Source organism: Macaca nemestrina, chromosome 14 (assembly GCF_043159975.1).
Source record: "Macaca nemestrina isolate mMacNem1 chromosome 14, mMacNem.hap1, whole genome shotgun sequence".
NCBI classification, from domain to species: Eukaryota; Metazoa; Chordata; class Mammalia; order Primates; family Cercopithecidae; genus Macaca; species Macaca nemestrina.
In genome coordinates this window covers 8,894,783-8,919,357 of record NC_092138.1, presented here as the reverse complement: position 1 = coordinate 8,919,357, position 24,575 = coordinate 8,894,783, and the positions used below count along the sequence as shown (strand labels likewise).

The window sequence follows — 24,575 nt, the reverse complement described above, 5'->3', positions numbered from 1 at the left end:
ATCCCACCCAGGCCCACCCAAAGAACTGAGGCTGGGCCTCCTGACTGGAAGGCAGGGAGCCAGATCGTACCAGCATCCGAGACCTACGTAAGGTATGCATTTGCTGGTTTAAACAACACATGCTTCAAATCAACAAACTCTAACCACCAGATCCTGCCCCACCCCGAGGAAGAGCCGAGTGTCCCTGAATCTTGGGTCTTGGGATCTGCTCTGAGGTCAAGAGGTTCAAAACCCAGGGCTCTACTGGCTGGCATCCACAAGAAAAGGCTCCATGAATAGCCACCAGCTTCTCCCTGCACATTGAAGACGGACATCGGACATGTGCCGCTGGCAGCAACAAGGCACCCAGAGCCCAACCGACCAGGCGCTAGAGGCTGGGCCTGGAGGCAGGTCCCACACCAGTGTTGGCACCACACTTTAATATCACTCCAGAAATTACACCATGTCCCCATCTGATTAGTTTGAGTTTGCCATTTACTATCAGATTCTCACTTTTATGACAGTCTCCCAAATCCATTTTTGGGGGGTTGGTGGTGAGCTGTCTTAAGACAGTTAGCAGAGAGAACACCAAACAAGGTGCCCTGGGACTCTGGCCATTTCTGGGCAGTTTGGGAAATGTCCCCCACAAACACAGGCTGACATAAGCTGGGGGGCCCCCAGGGCTCAGAGACAGCAAAAGGAGAGATCAATGGGTGTGTGCTCATGAGGAGACATGCACCTCCCACTACGGTGCACTGCTCCTCCTTACCGTTCAGCCAAGGGATTGCGTATTCCGTCCTCAGAGGACTGTGGGAAGAATTTCGGGAGATGATGGGTTCACTTCCCAAAAAATTATACGACGTCCCTGAATAAAGTTCTCCATCTGCAGGGGCCCAGGAGAAAAGAGGAAAAGGAAACCAACCTCTCAGGCTATGGCACCAGCCCCGGGAAAAACATTCAATACAGTGTTTTCCTTGATAACCCAATTAAGTGTCCCCCCGGGGAAGGGGAAAGACAGTCTACTCAACTTTTGGGGTGTCCTGTGTCTTCTAGTTATTTCTTTTTCGAGATGAGGTTTTTTTGTTTTGTTTTGTTTTGAGACAGAGTCTCACTCTGTCACCCAAGCTAGAGTGCAGTGGTGTGATCTCACGGCCATGTCCGCCTCCCAGTTCAAGTGATTCTCCCGCCTCAGTCTCCCAAGTAGCTTGGACTATAGGCACGCACCACCACGTCTGGCTAATTTTTATATTTTTTTGGTAGAGATGGGGTTTCACCCTGTTGGCCAGCTGGTCCCGAACTCTTGATCTCAAGTGATCCAAGCGTGAGCTACCGCACCTGGCTTAAGACGAGTTCTTGCTGTTTCCCAGGCTGGTCTCAAACTCCTATCCTCCTGCCTGAGCCTCTCGAGTAGCTAGGACCACAGGCGTGCTCTCACTTTGATGGGAATAATTTTATGCTCCATGTTCAGTTGCATTTTAAGAGTCATGGGGCAGTAAGTAAACATGAGCAAGTAATTCCCGCAGCCAGGAAAATGCTGGCAGATGCAACAGTGGGTGCACACGAGGCTATGACCACTTGCTCAGGGGTGCAAGACCACCGCAGACAGCATGTGGCTCGGTCAAATCCTTACTCTCAAACAGGAGCATTTGCTCAGCATGAGGGGATTATCCAAATGACATGAGCCAGCAATGGATACAAAGTGGCATTTACCATGGAGGCTACTATCCTTGCAAACAATGAATTCAAAAATTAAAGGGTCTATATAGTCACATGTGCCTTTTGTAAGGATACCTCCCATTTAAACAAAGCCAAGAAAGACAGCACTTCAGAGAAGATTCAAATATCCCGTTTGGTAATTAACATGCCACTGTAATCTTCAGGGTGAAGGAACTGGAGGGGCAGGACTCACCAACCATGACGGATGTGTAGCTGTGCGCTGGATCAAAGGGACATCTTCCTTTGCCATCTTCGTTTTTCCCCAGAAACTTAAAGGATGTTAAGTTCTACAATTGAATAAAAAGAAAGCACATCATCAGATGGCTGAATTTCTGTAGTAATACTGAGTCTTTGTACCATTTCATTTTACAAATTTGCTATTCTCAGAAGACTAACAGGGCCGAGCAGATGGGTGTGGAGCTACGAGAGTCTTGCCCACCAGGGCCAGGGCTTGTGTTGCTCAGCTCAGGTCTGGACATCAGCACCTTGGTGCCCTTGCTCTGACGCTGTGGCCAAGCTTCTCAAGATCTCAGACCTCAATTTACTCAGCTGCAAAATGGAAATGGCAATGCTGATGGCTCCAGGGCTGGAAAGCCGCCAGGACAAACCAAATACAGGACCTGCTCAGTATGTGATCGGAAGCCCATGAGCAGAATTTTAACATCAGTAAAGATGGCATTCTAAGCAGCTAGGTGACCCAATAAATAGGAAACAGAAAAACTTAAACGGGCAGAATCCCTACCTCACTCCACCCACCAAAACGCATTCTGGATGGATCAACGATCTGAATACTAAAAACAGAACCACACTGTACTAAAACAAAGCAGTGGCTGGCGTTTCCATCTGGGGGTCATCTCTTTACCCAGCCAGAGTGCCCACAGCCACATGAGGAAAAAAATGCACAGAGCAAACCATAGAGAGAACTGGAAAGTTCCACACAGGGAAGTAACACGGCAAGGTTAAATAGGTGACGAACTGGGGGGAATGCAGACAGAATGGCAGATGAGGTGTCTCCATCCCTGAACATGTGAGAAGTGTGGACAAATGAGTGAGAAAGGGCATCCAGGACAAAAACAGGCAAAACCCAGCAAGTGACAGAAGAAACTCATCTGGACAGCGCAGACGAGAGAGGGGCTGAGCCTGCCGGGAACCAGAGAGCACACAGAACACACATGGGGATGCCACTTGGCAGCCAATAGCCTGGGGATGCTGAAGAAGACAGGCAGGGCCCACCGCGGCGTGAGGGCACCCAGCACCTCTGCCGCAGGAGGCTGGCTGGAAACATGCTCTCGGAAGCAGAGCGGGAAGGCTCAGACCACGTGGAAGGCCACAGCTGACACCTCTGAAAGGCCGGTTAAAGCAGCATACGGTTCTTCACCTGTTAGGTTAGGGAATGTGAACCCCACTGAATGTGACCATTTATCATATCTTGAAAGGAGGTTTGGGGGCTGTTGGGAAAATCTGAACAGGGACTGGAGACAGGATGATACTGGGGAATGATTGAACATTTTCTTAGCTATAATGACAAAACTGGAGTTACATAAGAAAATGTCACTATTCTTACGAGATGCCTGTGAAGGCATTTGGGAGTCACGGGTCATAGTTCAGCAAGAACACATACGTGCACACACAGACACACATGTAGACACAGACATGCACAGGCACACAGACATGTGCACACACACACTCCCAATTGTGCAATCTAGGTTGCCAGGATACACAAGTGATACATCTTTTCTGCAGCTGCGAAAACTTTTATTAAAAATATTAGGAAAAATTGGTGGGGCATGGTGGCTCACGGCTGGAATCCCAGCACTTTGGGAGGCCGAGGCGGGTGGATCACCTGAGGTCAGGAGTTCGAGACCAGCCTGACCAACATGGAGAAACCCCATCTCTACTAAAAATACAAATTAGCCAGGCGTGGTGGTGCATGCCTGTAATCCCAGCTACTTGGGAGGCTGAGGCAGGAGAATCCCTTGACCCCGGAGATGGAGGTTGCAGTGAGCCAAGATCGTGCCATTCTACTCCAGCCTGGGCAACAAGAGTGAAACTCTGTCTCAAAAAAAAAAAAAAAAAAATTAGGAAAAATTATAGGTCTAAATTTAAACCAAATACAGTATCCTCTAACCTCAACAACTAACCTGTCTATAGAATGTAAGTTTAAATGACAGAACTTTAAGCTTCTGATTGAGTTTAGCCAGAAAAATCCTTTGTTGTGCAAAATGTTTCTGGTCCAACTGCACTTTGGGCACAAAAGCAAATACAAACGACTGTCTTTGAAGACTGAAGGTCTTACCATCCCCAAAGCACCCCCACCCCCTATCCGCTTTCGTTGCCAGCATCTGTGGTACAGGCAGCTGGGTAGACCCCGACTACGAATCTCACCCCAGACGTCTGTGTGCAAATACCAGGCTTCCTCATCAAGCCTCTAATGAGGCCATACGTTGTCTTGTCATTTATCTCTGACTCAAGATTGGAAAATATTTTAATTCCAATTAATTTAGGGTTCTAGCAAATGATGCTTTTCACTGTGGCATATTTTACATTTATCAGGACTCATTAAAATCCAGGGACACACAGTAGAAAATGTGCTTCATTTTCCATGTATTCCACTTATTTAAAAGGCTACTTCTCCCTCTCTTTCTGAGGATCATCACATTGCTCATCAGATTATCCGGATAGAAAGGACCCTCACACAGCAGGAGGTGCCGGACACCAGGCTGGGCAGTCAAGGATGTGACCCGGTGAGGGACACAGGCCGGACTTGCTTCTCGAGGAGCTCGGCACACTTGACCGGCTGCCCCTCAGTGGGTGGACCCAGGAGTGGTTCAGTGAGCAAGCTGCACACCACAGTCGACGCGAAGGGTGGCTCCCACAGCCAGAGCACAGGTGCACCAACCAAGAACACACAAGCCAGGAGAAAGTCCTGACTTTTCCACCTGACCCAGATGCCCAGAGCTACCAGGCTGTCTGTCCTTCCCAGCACGCCCCCCCACCCCATGGCATGTTCAGGCTGTCTGTCCTTCCCAGCACGCCCCCCCACCCCATGGCATGTTCAGGCTGTCTGTCCTTCCCAGCACGCCCCCCCACCCCATGGCATGTTCAGGCTGTCTGTCCTTCCCAGCACGCCCCTTCATGGCATGCTCTGCACTAGCATCAAGGGCTCCCAGCTGCACCCCAGGCCTCGCCCTTGGCCATGGACACCGAAACTTAGAGGAGCCAAGTGGGCTGTGTGCCCCTGACAGCAGCCGTACAAGGCTTTCAGAGGGGCCACAAGCTGCCTCCGTTTTCTGCGGCTGGCTCTGAGGAAATCCTATTGTTTTTTAGGGTGGAGACAGCTTTATGTCTGCTTTGAGCCCCCTTCTACTTTAACTGTTGACCAGGCTGGCGTGAGCACAGGGAGGTGCCCATCAGCCTTACCAGGTGGTCACAGGCCGGCTGGAATGCGTTGGTCCCACACACGTAAAGGGAAGTGGCGCTGAGCGGCTGCAGCACCCGGATGTAGTTGAGGCACTCTGTCTGCAGGGAAGAGAAATGCACCATTAGCAACCGTCCAGCCCAGACGCCCTCCACTATTCAAACTGCTACCTCGTTCATCTCAGGGGCACAGACCCACATTCACCAACACCAGCTCACACGTGGCCCCAGGCCAACGACACATGTGTGCATTCTCAGCCTTGTCTTGTCATCTAGACCCTCTGCAGCTCCTCTTCACACACTGGCCTGTTCCCGTACAGTGGGAGGTTCACTGAGACCCCAACCCCACCCCTAGGCAAACCTAAAGCTGAAACTGGCCTGAGTAATTGTGTCCCTGCAGTGTCCACAGGCTGTTCAGGTGCCAAGCAGGATTTTGTTTCAGTCCCTAATTGATACTCAGCAAAGATGTGGTGACTAAAAAAAAAAACTCAATGAATGCTTACCGCAAATCTTACTGGGACACCCACTGTTGAGAGCAATATATTTCACTCTTGCTAAGTACATGGGCCACTTGTTCTGTTGCCAGGCCTGGAGCAGTGTCTACCCTACAGAATTTCCTCTTTGTTTCTGGAGACCCCACCCTGCCTCCCACTTGCACAGAACTAGGAACAGTGATTCTAGGTCTACCCAACCCAGGGTCCCAGTCCAGCCCCCAGGGGAGAGGCTAAACTAGGAGAGCCTGGAGCCCGGCTTGGCATCAGAAAGGCCCAAGCAGGAAAACAAAGATATCATTTCAGAACTCACTATTTTAAGCTAAAAGTACTTGCATTACATGTGCTATATAGTCTGAAATTATCCCAGATTAGGAGATCTCTTTTTGCTTGACTGTTTTTTAAAGTGGTTGGAAGTAATTCACTATTCACCCCAACGCACCTGCACACCCCCGGAAACAGGAGCTACACTGCGCTGCCTGCTTTTCCTCTCATTTCCTAAACTAACTTTGGATTTAGAGACAAACACTTCAGTGCAAGTGTTTGGCATTTTGCTAAGAAAGTTTAGCAAAGACTTCCTTGGGTTTTCTTTCTTTTCTTGCCGTTAACTCAGCTTGTCTTGACCGTCACTGGGGAAGACTGCCCAGTGCCCCGTAGGGACATGACGGCTCAGAGGGTGGCGAGGACAACCTAGAGCTGCGGACAGGAACGAGCACTTGGTCCAGGGCTCCCTAAATGAGCACCACACCGAGGGGCGTGAGGGACCAAAGGGCCAGACATGTGCCAAGAATCCAAAAGTCCCAGTGATAGAGAAAGGAGCCAGAGAAAGTCTAGGCAGACAGGGGCAGGTCCCTGGCAAAACCCCACCTGCGAGTCAAAAAGCCTAAAACCTGCGGCCCAGTGAGAACTTCTATCCCTGTTTTCCCGCTCTCTCCTGATTGATTCTTTCTGAATAATGTCTTTTTACAATCAAATGTTGCCTTTTCCAAAACTACCTACAGCCTACCCTGCCCCTCATCCTGTGCCTATAAAGACCCCAGACTCGGCTGGTAAAGAAGAGAAGGTGCTGGACTAGAGAGAGGCGACTTGACTTCAGAGGGATGGCTGGACTTTGGAGAAATGGCTTAACTTTGGAGAAGAGCTGGCCAGAGCCGGCCAGACTTCAGGGAAGATTCTTTGCTCATTCCGTTCCCTCTCCAGCTCCCCTCTCTGCTGACAGCCACTTCCATCGCTAAACAAAATTATCTGACTCCACCATCATTCAAGTGTCCATGCAACCTCCTTCTTCTTGGATGCCAGACAAGAGCTCAGGACCCTGAGTGTGTGTACCCAAAAAAGGCTGTCATACTGGCCCTTCGCCCTCACTGGCAGCCCTCACATGTCCCATGCAATGAGGCAAGGGGCTCACTGAGCTGATAACACGCCACTGTCCATGGAGAGCAGAGAGAAAAGAGCACTGTAACACGCCCTCTGGGGTTGGCGGGGGTCACAGGCACCCCACCCTGGGTGCCACCAGCAGGGCCCACACAAAGTCTTCTCCTGCTGGCACCCAAAACAGCTGGCCAGATCCCACACTCGCTCGCTCACGTGCTCCCTTCTGCAAGAGGTTGAGCACAGCAGGCCGAATAAATGGGGGACCTCTGTCGCAAGTCCAATGAAGGGGTTGAGAAAAACTGCATGACTAGCAACTCCTCCAAACCAAGGCCTCTGGGTGCAGGGAAGCAGAACAAAGCCTGAACTGCTCCACCATTCACCAGTGGGCTTCAGAAGTCGTGTTCTGTAGTCAAAGTTTCAGGCTATCTGAATACAGTCAATTCATATAAACTTTTAAAAAGTATTTCTCAAAGGCCAGCTACGTTTGGCACCTGATTTGAGAAACCCAGTCCCGATACTCAGGAATAGAGGGATAAGCTCCAAGATGCATCACAACAAAACCAAGCCCAGCAGAACGAACAGAGCCTGGAGAAAAGGCAGGCCTGCACTGCAGGAATCCTGGCATTCAGTAGATTAAACCAACCAAGAAATACTTGAATGGGATTTTTTGTAGCTTGCAAAAGAAATTACCTGTTTTGATTTCCCCTTTTCTGCACATTTTGCTTTTTTGTCTTCTGAGACCTTCCAATACACCTGTTGGGAGAGAGTCTACTTCAGTGCATATTCTTTTAAAGAGATACTAGTATGAAAATGCACAAATTTAAAAGCACATGATAGAGTTTAGAGCCTAGAGGTTTCTCCTGAGAGGATCAATTCTCAGACTGCAAAGGAAGTTCAGAGAGCAGGGGAGCGGCCTGGGCCCTTCAGAACATCCTCACTGTGATCCTTATCCTGAAACCCGTGGAGTCTGGAAAACCAGCTCCAAAATTTCCATCACTCACCATAAAACAGCAGCAAAAATCAAGCTAGTGAAAGTGGAGAAAATAAAATTGTCAAAAACCTAAACCGTAAGTATTTTCAAACATTAAAGTGCGCTTTTTTTTTTTTGAGACGGAGTCTAGCTCTGTCGCCCAGGCTGGAGTGCAGTAGCGCAATCTCGGCTCACTGCAAGCTCCGCCTCCCAGGTTCACGCCATTCTCCTGCCTCAGCCTCCCAAGTAGCTGGGACTACAGGCGCCCGCCACCTCACCCGGCTAATTTTTTGTATTTTTAGTAGAGACGGGGTTTCACCGTGTTAGCCAGGATGGTCTCGATCTCCTGACCTCGTGATCCGCCAGTCTCGGCCTCCCAAAGTGCTGGGATTACAGGCGTGAGCTACCGCGCCCAGCCACAAAGTGGGCTTTTTTCCATCCATTCAAAGTGACTCTATAGATCAGGTGTGGTGGCTCACACCTGTGATCCCAGCACTTTGGGAGGCTGAGGCAGGCGGATTATCTGAGGTCAGGAGTTCGAGACCAGCCTGGCCAACATGGTGAAACTCTGTCTTTACTAAAAATACAAACATTATTTGGGAGTGGTGGCATGCGCCTGTAATCCCAGCTACTCAGGAGGCTGAAGCAGGAGAATCTCTTGAACCCAGGAGGCAAAGGTTGCAGTGAGCCGAGATCCCACCACTGCACTCCAGCCTCATGTGCCTAGGCAACAGAGTGAAACTCCATCTCAAAAAAAAAAAAGTGACTCTACAGTCCAGTTTAAAAAAAAAAAAAAGCCTCAATATTCACTGTATCTGTGGAAAGGGAGAATTATAATTCCTTAAACTTGCATGTCAGCAGCAGAAGGAAGTGATGAACTAACACCACCAGCTCAGCTCAGGCACCGTCTTAGTAAGATCCACGTTCCTACCACCTCTTCTTTCAAACCAGGGACAATTTGTGATCACAAACTGCCAGGGGGTGGGGGTCTTAGCCCCTTGCCCTCCAAAGCCCCCACAGGATAGAAAGACAAAAGGAAAAGAACAGAGGCTTCTATATCTATCCCTGCCTCACCTTCCACAAAATGCCCCATCTCTCTCTGTGATGTTCCATAACGAATGCAAAAGAAACCAGTAACCATACGTTTTTCTCCACCAAGAGGCTTGTAGTGGGTGTCAGGACTCAGAGGTTAGGAAGCACACAGGGCTTCTAGGAGGGACAGTATGAGGAGAGGAACCCCACTTTAGGTTTCTAACTAACTCAGTGGCTTCCTGCACAGTACCCAGGCACAGTACACAGTACTAAGGGAGTGTCATTTCATAGCAATGGAAGTCCTGATAGGGGCACACAAAAGCAGAACAGAGTCCCATTTAAAATAGCAACTTCCTTCAGCATTTAAAGTACACATGATTTCATCAACTCGCAGGAAATGCATAAGGAGAAGGGAACGTACACTTCAACAAACCCTTGATCACGTTTGCAGGGATTTTCACTGATGGGGGTCCCTTTATTTTTTCTTTTAAGTATAAGAGGTCCCGAAGCCTCTTTCCAACCCTGACGGACCACCATGGTGTCATTAACAGAGCAATGGCTGGCTGTCACTGAACACCTGTGGGGCCAGCACAAACACACTGTCCACAATTCCCCCAAGACTGAGTGTGAGTCTGTGTGGTCAGGAAGGCGCTCAGAGGAAGAGAATTTAACAGACACGAAGAGTAAGAGCTGAGTGAGGTGAGACCACCACATCCTTCTGCTCAGAGTGCCTCACAGTGCTAAATACTTTGTTTCTATTTTTTTGAGACAGGGTCTTGCTCTGTTGCCCAGGCTGGACTGCAGTGGCATGATCTCAGCTCACTGCAGCCTCGACCTCCTGGGCTCAAGTGATCCTCCCACTTCAGACTCCCAAGCACCTCAGACTCCCAAGCAGCAGACTCCCAAGATCTGAGCCACTACGCCTGGCTATTTTTTGTAGTTTTTGTAGAGACGGGTTTCGCCGTGTTGCCCAGGCTGGTTTCGAACTCTTGAGCTCAAGTAATCCGTCTACCTCGGCCTCCCTACAGTGTTAGGATTACAAGGGTGAGTCACAGCACCCAGCCAAACACTTGTTTTCAGAGCATAATGCTCAGAGCTCATTTATGTGTCAAACAGAAATTGAGAAATAAGCTAGACCCTGGAGATGAAAACAAAAAGCGATCTGGGCAGAAAATGTCCAACAAGAACCTGGAACAGATTCCAGAGAGCGAGAAAACGACCCCACACCGCGAGGTCTCAGGAGCCAACCCAAACAGGCTGCTGTTGGCTGTGGATGCGACAATTTGAGCGTGCAGCAGAGATTTCACTGCGATGGGTCAAAGCAGAGCAAATATGTTTAAATCTATGACTTCACTGTGACACGAAAAATCAATCAAAAAACTCATTCTTGCCCTTCAGAGGGGAAACCGACTCATTAACTCATTGAAAACTGGTAAACAAAGGCAAAGATTCCAAGCATCGATTCTGCATTTCCCAAAGGAACTGGGACCTCTACGGACCAAAAAAGCTGGTGATGGGCACTTCCCCTTTTGTCCGATTTCCAGCTAGCAAGTGAAGAAAGAGGGTAGCATCAGAATATTGCGTTTTGCAATCTTTGATGAGAAGAGGATCTAGATTTCAATGGTGAAAGGCCCCTGAGACTCAGGAGGAGGAACACCTGCCTCCATGGAGAAGCCCGCCTCTCATGGCCCCGAGTGGGGTGAGCCTGGACCTGAAACCCAGCTGGGGATGTGAAGACAGAGGTGCATGCTATAGATACCGTGAGTGGAGCTGGGTGTGGTGGCACATACTTATATTCCCAGCGACTCAGGAGGCTGAGGCAAGAGGATCACTTGAGCCCAGGAATTTGAGGCCACAGTGAGCTACAATCAAATTTTAAATTCAGTTTGATTTAAAAAAAAAGTTTAAAGACACTGAGGACTCAGGAGCAATGTGAAGGGTGGGACATGGGATGGGCTGTGCAGAGTAGCTTTCTCAGGAAGGAAACCGAGGCTGGCTCCTAGAAGCGGAGACTGAATGGACAGGGTGACCAGCTGCAATGGATTGGGACAGTCTGGTTGCAACCTGATTCAAACTAAACATTCGAACCAACTAAACAAGCATCACCCACAAGACAGTCGGTGAAATATGAACACTGGCCGAATGGATGATGACGTAAATTTTGGAGAAGCTATTTTTGGTTATTTGCACGACAAGGGGCCCTTTCTGATAAGAGATACCCAGATGAAGAATGTGGTGCCGGGATCTGCCTCAATGCCCCAGGAGGTGGAGGGCACTGTGGGCAGGACTGAACACCTGGCCATGCATAAGCTGCAGTGGGTCCAGGGTTCACGGAGTAGTTGTCTCTGCTCATAGGTACGTTTGAGATTTCTTCGGAATAAAAAGTTCAAAAACAAAAAAAGCAAAGCGGGTGGTCCCTGGGTGAACTGCTGGTGGACACCCAAACATGGGGCTGCATGGTCACAGCTACAGGACAGAGGCTCCAGGTAAGTCAGCCCCCAGTCCCACGGTGGGGCCAGGAGAGGCTGCCCACTCAAGCCAGGCTGTGTGGACATGCAGGGGAGCCCAGGACGTACCTCATGCTGCTTCTCGGAGATGTTGAGTGCGTTCACAGCGAAGACCGCCTCCCGGGCGCCTATGTACAAGGTGTCCTTGTCCTCACTCAGCAGCAAGGCTGAGTAGTTGTAGATGTCCGGCTCGTGAAACTGCACCAGGCGCACCTCTGGGATGCAAGGGCAGGGTCAGAGCGGGAGGAAGAAAAGAGCGATGGAATCGTTTTTAAACCTGGGCACATCCTAGGTCCCGGTCTCAGTGACAATGAGCACATCTGGGTGTAGTCATGTCTCGGAGGCCACGTGTTGCTGCAACAGGCACTGCTGCAGTGGAGGCGGCCTCAGTCAACAGCAGACCCACAGTGCAGCCATCAAGTGTGCACACGGGAACCACAGCCCGAGCTCGAGCCCGGAGCTAGTGTGCTCACTTTGAGACTGTGAGTCGGACATCCCTTCCTGCTCCCTCAGATCCCACAGAGTCCCAAACCCTGCTCTGCCAGGTGCTTCCTGTGATGGCTCCCACCCTCTGCCCACCCAACTCTGGTCTACATGCCTTGTCATCCACAGATGAGGTGTACAGGAATACAATGATTTAGGATTTTCTTATTCAGAAAAAGAATGTTTTACTTCAAAATCTTTACAAAATTTCTTTTGGAGAATATATCCATCAACCCACGCAATTCTCAGTGGTCACCACCACCAACTTATAGACAGAGAAACAAGTGACATCTCTTTGCTTATTAGGTTACTGTATCAATAGCTACTTAGGAATATGAAGATTTGAGCAATAGCTGCTTAAAAATAATATACATGTATCGGCATTATTTTTTTTAGGACCTGTTTCTTCAACTGTCCTGACAACAATTTGAGCATTCTGACCTTGGCTTTTTACATATTACCAAGAGTCTGTTTTATTTAAGAGTCAGGTGGGCCAGGTGTGGTGGCGGGCGCCTGTAGCCCCAGAACTTTGGGAGGCCAAGGTGGGAGGATTGCTTGCGTCCAGGAGATCGAGGCTGCAGTAAGCTATGACTGTCCCACTGCACTCTAGCCTAGGCAACAGAGCTAGACCCTGACTTCGAGAAAAAACAAAGAGAGTCAGGAGTTCATGCTTTCTGTTCTAATTTTCCCATGTGGAAGAGAGATGCACACAGGCAGCAGGTCCTCTCTTGGCACAACAGTGGCCTATATTGCTGACAGCTCTTAGCCGCCTGCAAGCAACACCTTAATAAGCTCTCACTCCACTGAGTCAGAAACCCGGGTCCCCAGACACATCCCCCAAGAGAAGAAACAACTAAAACAAAAACTAAACAGCAGCAAAGGAAAGTAGCTGGCATGAGGCTCAGCTGCATATAGGACCAGCGTCCTCATGATGCCCCACTGTTCTCAGGCGCCTGGGCAGACACTCAGAGGGGCAGGTCCTTTAGCAGCGCACCACAAATGTTACCAGGTACGAGGGAGGGAAGCTTCCTGTCAGGGGCCCTCAAATTCAGAAACCAAATCAGGAGGTCTGCACGAGCCCTGCTGAGTATCTACAGTTGTCACAGCCTCTCCCTTAGATCAGCTGCATAGGCCTGTCTGCTCAAAGTTCTTAGAGCAGAGAATCCAACAGATCACATGCCAGCATCCTCAGCCACCTGCCTCAGCATCCCAGAAAATGGAGTCCCTGTCCTGTCCCCAGCCACCCACCTCAGCATCCTGGGCAGTGGGGTCCCCGTCCCATCCCCAGCCACCTGCCTCCACATCCCAGGAAGTGGGGTCCCCATCCCGTCCCCAGCCACTCACCTCAGCATCTCAGGAAGTGGGGTCCCTGTCCCACCCCAGCCTCAGCACCCCAGGCAGTGAGGTTCCCCATCCTATGCCATCAGCACCCCTGCAGGCTTCATCGCTCACCTCTGTGCTCCCAGGTGATCCGGGGTATGGGTGCAAAAGCCATCGCTGTCCCAAACATCACTGCAAGGGCCATGAGCAGCCCCCTAATAGGGATGCACATCCTCATCAGGTAGGGGCGACCCCAGGGGGTTCAGCAGCAAAGGCTCACGGCAGCAGGTGGCCGGGAAAGTGTGCTATTGCAGATGTGGCTCAGCGCCCCAGGACCAGGGCCAGCAGCACAGCCTGGAGTTGGTGAAGAGCGTGGTCCCTGAGAATCCACATTTCCCAGTTCTCCAGGAGAGGAGGGGTCGCTCTCACCACTGCAGTGCGAAAGTCCACTGGATACTTCTTCAGGGCCTCAGAAGAAATGCTGGAAGGACATGAGAAAGAAGAGACAGGACCCGTGGTGAGTGATGACCCACTTCTCACCACTCTGTAGCCCCTCTGCTTGCCCTGGGTCCGCACCCGGGTACATCTGCTGAGGAACATGGAAGGCGGCGGGGGACAAAGAGGGTCTTAGAAGTGGATAGCCCACATGGACACAGGAAAGTGAAGCCGGGGTCTTCAGGAGTCAGTGCTTCCCGCTCCTCCAGCTCCCAGCCCAGAACGCAGGAGAGACACACGGAGGGGACCTGGTGTGGGGCACCCGGCAGACACACATGGCCGGCTGGCTGCCCAGCTTCCTTCCTGTGTGGCTGCTGTGTCCAGCTGGTAATGAGATGAAAATGAAGGAAGAGAACTCAGGTTTCAGTTTCCCTTAGAGACTCTGCCTTTGTAACGCTCAGTGAGGAAACGGCCAGAAAAACCAGAGGCTGCAGAGAGAGTTAAGATGTACATGTGAGTGCACACGCATGCACACACACAACATATGCACACACATGTGTGCACACACAAGCACGGATGTACACCTGTACAAACACACGCACGTGAGGCCTCACCATGCAGGAGTGTCTGACCTCCTGCCCCAAATGGGGCCCTGCTGGCTCTTCCAGTCTCACTTAAAGAAGTCTGCACACCACAGAAACGGTGGTGACGCGCTCGGATTTGCCCAGGAAGAAGTAGCCCTTAGTAAAAGAACAGGCTTCACGCTGCTTAGTGAAACCGTGGAGCTGGTGGTGGAGGAGGTGTGCATAGGCCTCCCGGCCCCATCTCTCATGTCCCCAACTTTCTCTGATGACTGCATGGCTCCTGTTCTGGTATACCTTTGCTGGTCCCCACAGCCTAACCCGCCACAGGACTGGCCCAAGGGGGTCTAGCACCTTGATCTGGGGCCATCTGCACCCCTGGGTTCACTCTATGAGAAAGTCCTGAGCTGGGCCCAGTGACTGGGCACTTTCACATTACACTTCTGTAAAAAGTTCACTCACAACAGCACCCTGGGACCCCTGAGTCCCTTGCTCCCCCTTCTATCCAGGAGTCCTGTGAGGGTCATGGAACAACCACACCCCTGAGCTCCAGACTCCAGAACCCCACTCCTCCCCACCACCTCTACATGCCACCTTCCACCTCTACATGCCAGCTTCCACCTCTACATGCCACCTTCCACCTCTACATGCCAGCTTCCACCTCTACATGCCACCTTCCACCTCTACATGCCAGCTTCCACACCCAGCCAGACACAGCCGAAACAGAACCTCACTCTGCTTCCAGCCAATTCCTGCAGTCCGTGTCCTCACCTAAAAAAAGCACCAGCAGTCAGGGGCCAACCACATCTACCTCTAACCCCATCCCCACCCCCAATCCATAGATGGTGCTGCTGCTCAGCCTCAAAACGCATCTGGGGCTTGTTTCCTCCTGTCCATCTCCACCACCATCACTCATCTGAGCAATGCTCACCTCTCATCCTGGCATCTTCAGCAGCCTCCTACTCCCTTACCTCACTTTCGTTCTTGCTTCTGTGGTAGAGATCACTGGCTTCCTGCCCCAGCATCCATGTTCCTACACTCTCACTAACAGAATCCCGAGGTTACTTGGGTTGGCAATGTGCCCAGCTCACTACATCTCCCAGCTTCTCTGGTGATAGTTCTGGTCAAAGAACTGTATGTGAATTTATTAGATGGCAATTCCAGGAAGGAGGGGCACCCGGCAGACACACAGATGCTAGCTGATTCAGCTAGCAATTCCCTCAGTCCTTCCTGCTGCTGCCTGGAACTAGAATGTGATGGCTGGAGCTCTGGCAGCCATGCTATGAACATGAAGATAAAAGTCTCATTCTAAGAACGGCCAAGTGAAACCCACAAGAGCCTGTGTGACCCTGATAACATAATGGAGACTTTGCACTTGCTTTCTGCTGTCCATTTATTAGCAAGTCTGTGCAGACTTGCTAATAAAATTGTTAATCTCTTTAAATGACTTGCTTGCAGATTTTTGTTACCAACAAACACCATTCCAAACTGACACAACCTCCCTCCAATCCACTGCCACAAAGTAGCAGTGGCCAGAGTCATGCTCTTATCATAAATCAGATCAGATCCTTTCCCTATGTGAAATGTTTCAACAGCTTCTCATCACTCAGAACAAGGCCCACATTTTTCATCATAGCCAGCAAGGCCACGGACAACCCTGCTCTACCTCCATCCAACTGCTCCTCATCCACATTCCCTCCACTGCACTGTCCTGGCTACACGTGAACACACAGAGCTCGGCCCGTCTGCAAGGCTGTGCAACAGCTGTCTCTCCTGCCTGTCAACACCACTTAGAACATTTCCAGATGTGTCTGTTCTGAAGTTGCTGGTCTAAATCCCACTGCACAGTCTCATTCATCTAAGAGGCTTTTCCTCTGTATAACTGATCGGTAATTAGCAGTGGCTCCCAAAAGCTGCTTCACTTTGAGCTCCCAGACCAGCTTCTACATAGGCTCCCAAGGAAGAAGACTCAATAAATTATAGGCTCAGCTCTTCTGAATTCCAGGCACATTTGCAGTTCCTTGCCATAATGGTGTCACTTTTTGTTTGCAAACCAGAAGTAGACCTACTTAGCCTACAAAGTTGTTGTGAGAAATATCTGCTAAATGATTATTTAGCAGATAATCATATTAATGTATAATTAATCAATTAGCATCCGATAATAATGTTTATTATAGTAATAATGTTATTGCTCTGACAAATACGAATGGAACTCATGCTACATCTAGAACAAATCAGTCCTGGCCCCACGGAACCCATGTCCTAGAGTGGGACTGCGTGAAAGCAACCAGCCCAGGGCCTGGCACACGGAAACATCCTATGCCCCTCCAGGGTCCTGCTGCCCTTGCTCTTCTCAGTCTTCATTGCATGCAACGACATGGGAAAGGATGGTAACAGTGGTGACAAGCTGTCCACAGTCCCTCAAGAGAAAAAGCTCCCATTAAAAACCATCCACCCCTCCTTTTGGAGCAATGATCCCCTGGCATTTTCAGGATGCTTTCTTTCTCCCATTCCGTGTGACAAACGTCACACAGCCAGTGAGAGCCAGAAGTGACAACGTGGCCAGGCTGCCCCATCCCTTAAAGCAGAAGAGGATGGCACACTCGCACCGTGAGAGACTTCACACTGGCTCCCGCGCCACCGGAGGAGGAGGAGGAGGAGGCAGGCCTGCGGCAGGCAGGGTCTCAGAGAGGGCTCTAGTCATACATGCAGCAAGGACACCAGTGGCCTGGTCCATGTGCTGCAGTCCCAGCCCAGTGAAACCCAATGAACTGACACTGGCTCCTCCAAGTCACACCCAGCCCCAGGTCCCAGCCAATGCCAAGCTGTGCACAGCAAGGATATAGCAGAAGCACCCGCCCTGCTGGCATGTCCCCCAGCTGGGCAAAGCTCCATACACACAAAAGAAACAGCAATGAGCTGCCAGGGGATGGGAGAAGGCGCTCTGAAGACGGATGCGGCGGCTGCAGAGATAAGGCGTGCCAACCACACAGGAAGGCAGCAGCGGGGACAGCCCAGGGGCAGGCGAGTGGGTATACAAACCGCTACATCCAGACAGGGGAATGTTACTCAGCATTAAAAATAAATGAGCCATTAGGCCATGAAAAGACACAGAGGAACTTTAAAAGCTTATCATTAAAGCCAATCTGGAAAAGTACATACTGCATGATCCTGATCCCAACTATAGGACATTCTGGCAAAGGCAAAACCATGAAGACAGTAAAAAGATCAGTGGTTCCCAGGGGTTGGGGGGAGACAGGGTTTTTAGGGCAGGGAAACTACACTGGCAGGGATATTACCACAGTGGACACATGTCAGTATGCATTTGTCCAAGCCTACAGAACGTACAACACCAACTGGCAATCCTAATGTCCAGGTACAGATGTCGGGTGATAAGGTACCTATGTGGGTTCACTGACTGTAGCAAAGGCACTACTCTGGGGGCGATTCTGAAAGTGAGGGGGCTGTGCATGTGTGGGGAAGGAGCGTATGGGAAATCTCTGTACCACCTTCTCAATGTTTCTATGAACCTAAAACTGATCTAAACAATAAAGTCTATTAAAATCAGTAACAACAAGGAACAGGCCTAGGAGTTCCTTGCCAGTCACAAAAGAAGCCCCTGTTAGGGTTCGTGGCCTGGACACGTTAAGGAGGTGAGTGTCCAACACCAGACGGCTGGGAGCAGAGACGCAAGGCTCACAGGGCCCAGTTCATTCCACGTCAAATACCAAAGATGCTGGGTCACTACTGGAGAGATATGGTTTGCATAGGATCTAATTCCTACCTACGTCCCCAACTGCAGTCAGTCCTCTGCGTATCCCAATAAGCACGCTGCGGGCAGGCCAGGCTAAGAGTCCAGAGCCAGGAGATGGGAGAACACAGAGATTTATCTCAACTCTCTCTGGAAACCCAATGAAATTACTCTAAAAGGATATGAACTTTAAGGATAAAAATGGAGGGAGGAGGTGACTTTGGAATCTATTAATAGGTGAGTAGTAACCAATGGTGTGCTGGCAAGCTGTTAATACTGGCTCTCCACGGGGTGGGCAGTGGGGGTGGGTGGTGGGGTAAGGTGGGGGGTGCCCAGCTTGTAGCACACGCTGATTTCTGTGGTGTAAATGCTGCTTTCGAGCTTCCAGAATGATGCCGCTGAACTGGGGAGAGGTGCACAGCAGCACCCAGCACACAGTACTGCCACCTCAGATACAAGAGACGAGTAACTGCAACCACAGAGATAACAGTAGAATGCACACGATATTAGAAAGGAATGAGTTCTGAGTATTTTACCTTTTTAAATATAATTTGTTTCATTTTAAGTCCATATATTTAATTGTTAACAGTGGCTGTTACCACTGTTAAAAATTACCACCAGCCCTGTCACACACCCAGCCCTGTCACACACCCAGCCCTGTCACACACCACCAGTGCCGACTGATTTGAATTTCAGACCACAGTTGAGCCAGGGCCTGGAAGAAGTCACAAAGAAACACAACCTGGAAAATGGAAGCAAGCTTAAAAGTAAAATGTGGTGAAAGAAACGGAAGGCTGGAAAGTAAATTAAAGAGGTTTCCTAGAAGTTACACATGCAGCAGAGATGAAAAAAAGGGGAACAGACAACTGGAGGATCCATTCAGGAGTCCCACACAGAACTGGCAGGAGCTTCGGGAAAAAAAATGAGGAATTATTAAAGCAGTAATAAAAAGAAAATATCTAGAACGGAAGGGCCTGAGCTTTCGGAATGACAGTGCCCAGGAGCACAGTGAATGAAAAGAACCCACCCACACCAGACACATCATCCTGAAATGAGGGTTACATGACGCATCCAGAAAGAAACAGGCCACAAAGAAATTACCTTTGAGCGCCCCACTGGAGGCAGCAAAGCAACGCCTCTGAATCCCAGGGAAGATGACTTCACACCTAGAATTCCCCATCTAGTCAAATTATCAACCAGTATGAGTGCAGTACAGAACATTGCTTCAAACCTACAAGTTCTCAAACGTTTTACTTCCCTCAACTTCTTTCTCAGAAAGCTACTGCAGGATTTGCTCCACCAAAACAAGGGAGCTGCTTCCCAGGTCTTCTTTCTTAGGAAGTGAGTGGAGGAGAGGCAGTCACAGCGGGGAGCTGGGGAGGAGGCAGAGGCTCCAATGGGGTGGGGCAGGAGAAGGCACAGTAGATTACTGATTGCATCTGTGGCTTTGTTCTCAGAAATGCATTTTAAGGCTCTGGCAAAGAGTCTGAAGATGAATTAGAACAGATACACAGATTAGAAAATGAAGTTATTAACCCTAGGGGAAGCAAGAGTGACCCATGAATGGAAATGTAACCGGAGCGTACTTATCGCTGCCCAGGTGCACAGCCCCCATGACAAAAATTACAACTAACTCCACTGGGGGTCTGGGGGAAGAAAGAGAGGGAAGGAGAGGGGACGAGAGTCGGAGAACACAATCCTGTCTTCCAGCATAATACAACATCTAAGATGGAAAAGTCAGGAAATGTAGGCGTATCTAGTTTGAAGGAAAATACCAAAATGACTAAAACAGTTGAAACTCACTGTCTCAGGGCAGCAGGGAAGGGACAAAGGGACAAGACAAGCAAGTGCTGCTTCCTCTCTCAAGTAAAATAAGAACTATTTCACTTTAAAATTACATGCATTAATTACCTTCATAAAATGAATTAACCTTAAAAAGACATCCATGTTCTGGTTCCTCACAGCCTGGGAAAAGCAGCCCAGTGGGTCCAGAAGCAGAAGACACGACCCCCTGAAGATAGGCTCCCAAGGACAGGAAGAGTGAGCTGCCTCTGCAGAGCCTGGGTCCCGAGACCAGCCACATTTCGGGGCTCAAACACGTTGTAAAAATAGGATTGTTCACCGCGAAGCAGAAGCGTCGGGCAGTGGCACAGGATTTAATGCAGAATGCCGGCTCCTAATGTGGCCAGCCTCTTCCACTCCACTCCTGCCTGCTTCCTCTGATGCACCCCACCCCTCCCAGGCTGCCTAGCAGCCTTGGCACCTGCTGCTCCCTCTTCCAGACTGTTCTTCCCCCAGGAGCGGCTGGTGGCTGGCTCCATCCCACAGTCACTCTTTGCCTCCCCTGACCCCCACACTCCATCCCCCTCTCGCAGTATTGTTTCATAGCACTTGACCTAAGGACCTGAAAATGCCTCCCTGACTTAGCTGAGGCAGAACGGGAGAAACACAAACATCCCAGTGAGAAGACTTGGGCCAGACCTGGAGAGGACAAAGGTACGGCGCCAAGAGTGGAAAGTCCCAAAAAGCAAAATCCCCAGTGAAGAGAGATTTAAAACAAATCTTTTAATAGTATCCACAACCAAACCCAGGGATGGCAAAGTCATCCCTGGACGAATGTGGCTGAGAGAAGGTATTCCAGGAGCGTCAGCAGGTGCCCAGGTGGAAGCCAGCGGGTTCTCCTGGGTGGCTTTAAATGGTTACGAAGAACTGTCAGGACTGGCGCTGTGTATGTGGTTATTCAAACTGGTTATGTTGAAAAGAAACCTTTTACTTAATTGCTTTTACCTTGGACCAATCCAGACACTGTCATATAGAGCTCAGCAGGGCACGGGCACACCTACCTGGCTTCCAGCCAGGCCCTGCCCTGAGAACAATGATTGACCACCAGGCTTCCTGGTATGGATTTGTACCCAGGTCTGCAGTGTATTGATCTCATCAGCAGACACCAGATTCTTAATGGCATAAATCAGACCCTGCTGCTCTTCTCAAACGGCCTTTAAAACAATCCACATGAGTAGCCAAAGGTCAGGACAGAAGGCCCATGCCACACACTGCTCCCCCCAGGGAGGGGGAGGGGCTGCCATTTTCTTTGTGACATTGGAGGGTTTTTTTTCCTTTTTCAACAAGAATGCATTGTTTCATATAATTTTAAAGTTGCTTTAAGCACACACCACACTCACACAGATCTGCCGGCCCCGCGAGTTCTTTCAGAACAGTGGCTCCAAAATCATTGATGGGCGTTATATGAAGGACCTCACTCTAAATAGTTAAATTAAAACAAAAGGAAAAAAAGCCCATTTTGCTGGCTTTCTTCACCATTTCTGAGAAGCAAAGGTATCCTGCTGGGAGTTGAGCTGTATGCACGTGCATTTTGCCCTGACAGTGTGAAATTGCTGCCCTTTGCATTCAGGAAGAATGACTTGACACAGGAGCCCATTAGAAAGACAGGGTTATGAAATGTCACTCCCATTACTCACACGTAATTGTGGCTGTTCATGAGGGTGCACAAGCCCACTTTAAATGTCAGCAGAATGAAACTCCGAGGGGGCTCTGAGCCCCACACTCTTGCCTGTCAGTACTTGTCAGAAGGCGGCTCTCCCACCCCCAGGGGCCTTCAAATCAAGGCAGGAGATCACAGCAGAGAAAATGGGAGTACCCAGCAACCACTGTGCGTATATGTCTGTGTGTAGGTACATATATGTGGATGCATGTACATCTGTGTGTATGCATCTGTATATGTGCATGCATTTGCATCTGTATTTCTGTATGTGTGCATGTGAACACGCATTGATATGTGCACCTATCCATATTTGTATATTTGTACACATCTTTACAGGTGTGCTGTATACATGTGTATGTCTGCATGTCTGCACATGCATGTGTATGCCTGTGTGCATACACATGTGCACCTGCATGCAAACGCACATGCATCTGTGTGTGTGCATGTGCATCTGCTTGGATCTCTGCATGTGCGTACATGTGTATGTCTGTGCATGCATGTGTATGCCTATGTGCATACATAAGTACATCCGTGTGTGTGCATGCGCATCTGCTTGGATCTCTGCATGGGTATACATATGTGTATGCATGGGCATCTGTGTGTGTGCATAATGTGTGCACCTGTGCATGTTTGTGTATATATATCCATATATATGTATCTGTGTATGCATATACATGAATGTGTGCACAGCTATATGCGCACATATGTGCATGCATCTGTGTGTGCATCTGTGTATGTGTATGCAGACATGTGTGCATCTGTGTGTGCATGTGTGTATGTGCATCTGTGCATGTGTCACTCTGTTGCAGAACATACATTCTGACCTAGTGTTGCATCTTAGATGTGAATAGTGACTGTTGGCAAGTGTCCTGTAAGGCAGAAACCATAGACCAAAATGCCATCTGGGGACTGTCCAGTCACCCATGTCTCGGCTCCTTCCTGGGATCAGATGTCTGGCAGCTAGGGCGGATTACAGAAGGGACACCAGTCACTACCACATAGAAGGTGTCAGTGCTTCTGCCAGCAACAGGATGCAACACTGGCATTAAAATGCCCTGGCTGGCATCCCAGGGAAACTGAAAGGGGATCTCTGGTGACAGCTGTGGACTGGCCAATCTAACACAGGCAGTCATTACCTGGACCCCTGACCTCACTGCAAACCACTGCCTGGGGGAGTGTGTTCTTGCTTATTTCTTATCTCAGGGGTTTGCCCAGATGGGGCAGGTAAAGCTTAGAGCCTCTCCAGGCCCTGCAACCAGGACAGTAGAGGACACGCACTCACCACATCTCCCCTCCCAGCTGGCAGCGGGCAGCCAGGTGCTGGGAAACAGAAGACACCACAGCCCTCCCCGGCCATGCCTCGCCAGTGCCTGGCCACCTAACGTCTCCACCCTGGGATGTCCTCTGCCCCCAGAAACCCCTCTCCCACCTCCAGTTGGGATGCTGATGTCACCGCCTTACAAACTGAGGATAAAATGGCCTTGCCCCAACAGGAATCAGGAATGGGTCTCAGGAGCTGTCTAGGTCACAAGCATAATAAACAACTTATTGTTCCAACTTCAGTTTTCCTAGAGTTTAAAACTGATCCCTGGAGACCAGCGCTCCAGCTCTGCAGGGACGTGCGTGGCCCTGGACCTGTGTCGGGCTGGACACACCCAGCAGGGCAGCTGCCAGGACCGGTCCACTTCACCCTCAAGCCACATCCCTGCAGGAGCAAGTAAGGATGTCTCAGACATGCTCTAACCCTCACCCACTTCACAAACCCCTGGGTGTGGCAGGTACAGAACGGGAAACCCAGGGAGAGAGACAGAGGGCGGTGGGAGTGAGGGACACACAAACCCATCTATCAGAAATGTTGGCAGGGCAAGTGCTGTGAGGATGCACGCAGCGTGGCGGCAGGAACAGGGCCCTTCAAAGGAAGAGTGGAGACCCCTCTAAGCATCAGCCAGCATGGCCGAGATGCAGACTGTCATGCCAGTTGTGTGACATCACTCTACTCTTCAGACTTGGATGCAGACAATATTGTCTTTTCTGGAGGGTCTGTGGTATGTGCATGCATCCTTGGGTCCAAGCAGGTTAGTGCTAGAAAAAATAAGCATCTTCCACTGGCCTTATGTTGACCTGCTGCCACCTCCAGGGGGGCCAACGGTTCCCCTACTGGACACCGGCTCCCAGGGACCACATGGGGTTGTTCTGGGAAGTGGCTGGCCAGGCCCTCAGGGAGGACTGTGTTAACCCTGCAGCCCTAAAGGGATGCCTGATGTCATGTCTTTCAAAGGGGATACTATGGTCTGAATGTCTGGACTACCCTCACATTCAGATGTTGAAATCCTAACCACCAATGTGATGGCTTCTGGAGAGGGAGCCTTTGGGAGGTGACTGGGCGAGGAGGGCAGAGTCTTCATGAATGGAAGCAGTGCCCCTATAAAAGGAGTCCCAGAGACTCCCTCAGCCCTCAACCATGTGAGAAGACGCCGTCTATGAACCAGGAGGAGGGCCTTCACCAGACACCAAGTCTGCCAGCACCTTGATCTCGGACGTCCCTACCTCCAGAATAGAAATGTCTGTTTTTATGTCACCTCAGCACCAGATAGAACCCAGCCGGCAGAGATGCTTCCAGAATGCCAAAGGTCACCATTTACACTGGTAGAGCCTTTGATAGGACACTAAAACTGGTGCTTCCGTCCCCCAGAGCTTGACCTGCAGGGAGGGCAAAATTACATAAAAGACACTATATAGAAAAGTTGTGTTTTAAGTGGACTTTATTTGTATTCTTAATCTTCCCACCTCTTATAAAACTTCGAATTTCAAAAATAATTCCAAGGGTGCTTAACTAGACAAAACAAATGTAAATTAAAATAAAATACCCATGTATTGTCCACAAAGCAGGCTGAAATTTCGAAGTCTGCTGCTAGCCAGGGCTGGGAAGGTGTGGGGTAAAGGACTTCCGGGTGCAATTCTGAACTATCCAGATGTCTGCACACTCTGATCCCCTGGCAACTCTTGGGCAGCAAACT

The 24,575-nt window shown here is 50.0% G+C and overlaps 1 protein-coding gene across 13 annotated transcripts in view; it reads right to left on the bottom strand.

Moving 5' to 3' along the window:
* LOC105498809 (semaphorin 4D) overlaps positions 1 to 24,575 on the bottom strand; it is a 139,917-nt gene that overhangs the window by 34,638 nt on the left and 80,704 nt on the right. For 12 of the 13 annotated variants that reach the window (XM_071077573.1, XM_071077574.1, XM_071077575.1 and 9 more), the window contains 6 exons: positions 13,422 to 13,770; positions 11,556 to 11,701; positions 7,668 to 7,730; positions 5,116 to 5,214; positions 1,889 to 1,982; positions 749 to 862 (listed from right to left, as the gene is read on the bottom strand). In XM_071077573.1, coding sequence (XP_070933674.1) covers positions 749 to 862; positions 1,889 to 1,982; positions 5,116 to 5,214; positions 7,668 to 7,730; positions 11,556 to 11,701; positions 13,422 to 13,527 — 622 coding nt within the window. In that variant the 5' untranslated portion in view covers positions 13,528 to 13,770. Of the gene's footprint in view, positions 1 to 748; positions 863 to 1,888; positions 1,983 to 5,115; positions 5,215 to 7,667; positions 7,731 to 11,555; positions 11,702 to 13,421; positions 13,771 to 13,865; positions 14,809 to 24,575 lie in introns of those variants that run through there. The other variant, XM_011771164.3, reaches the window with a different exon arrangement.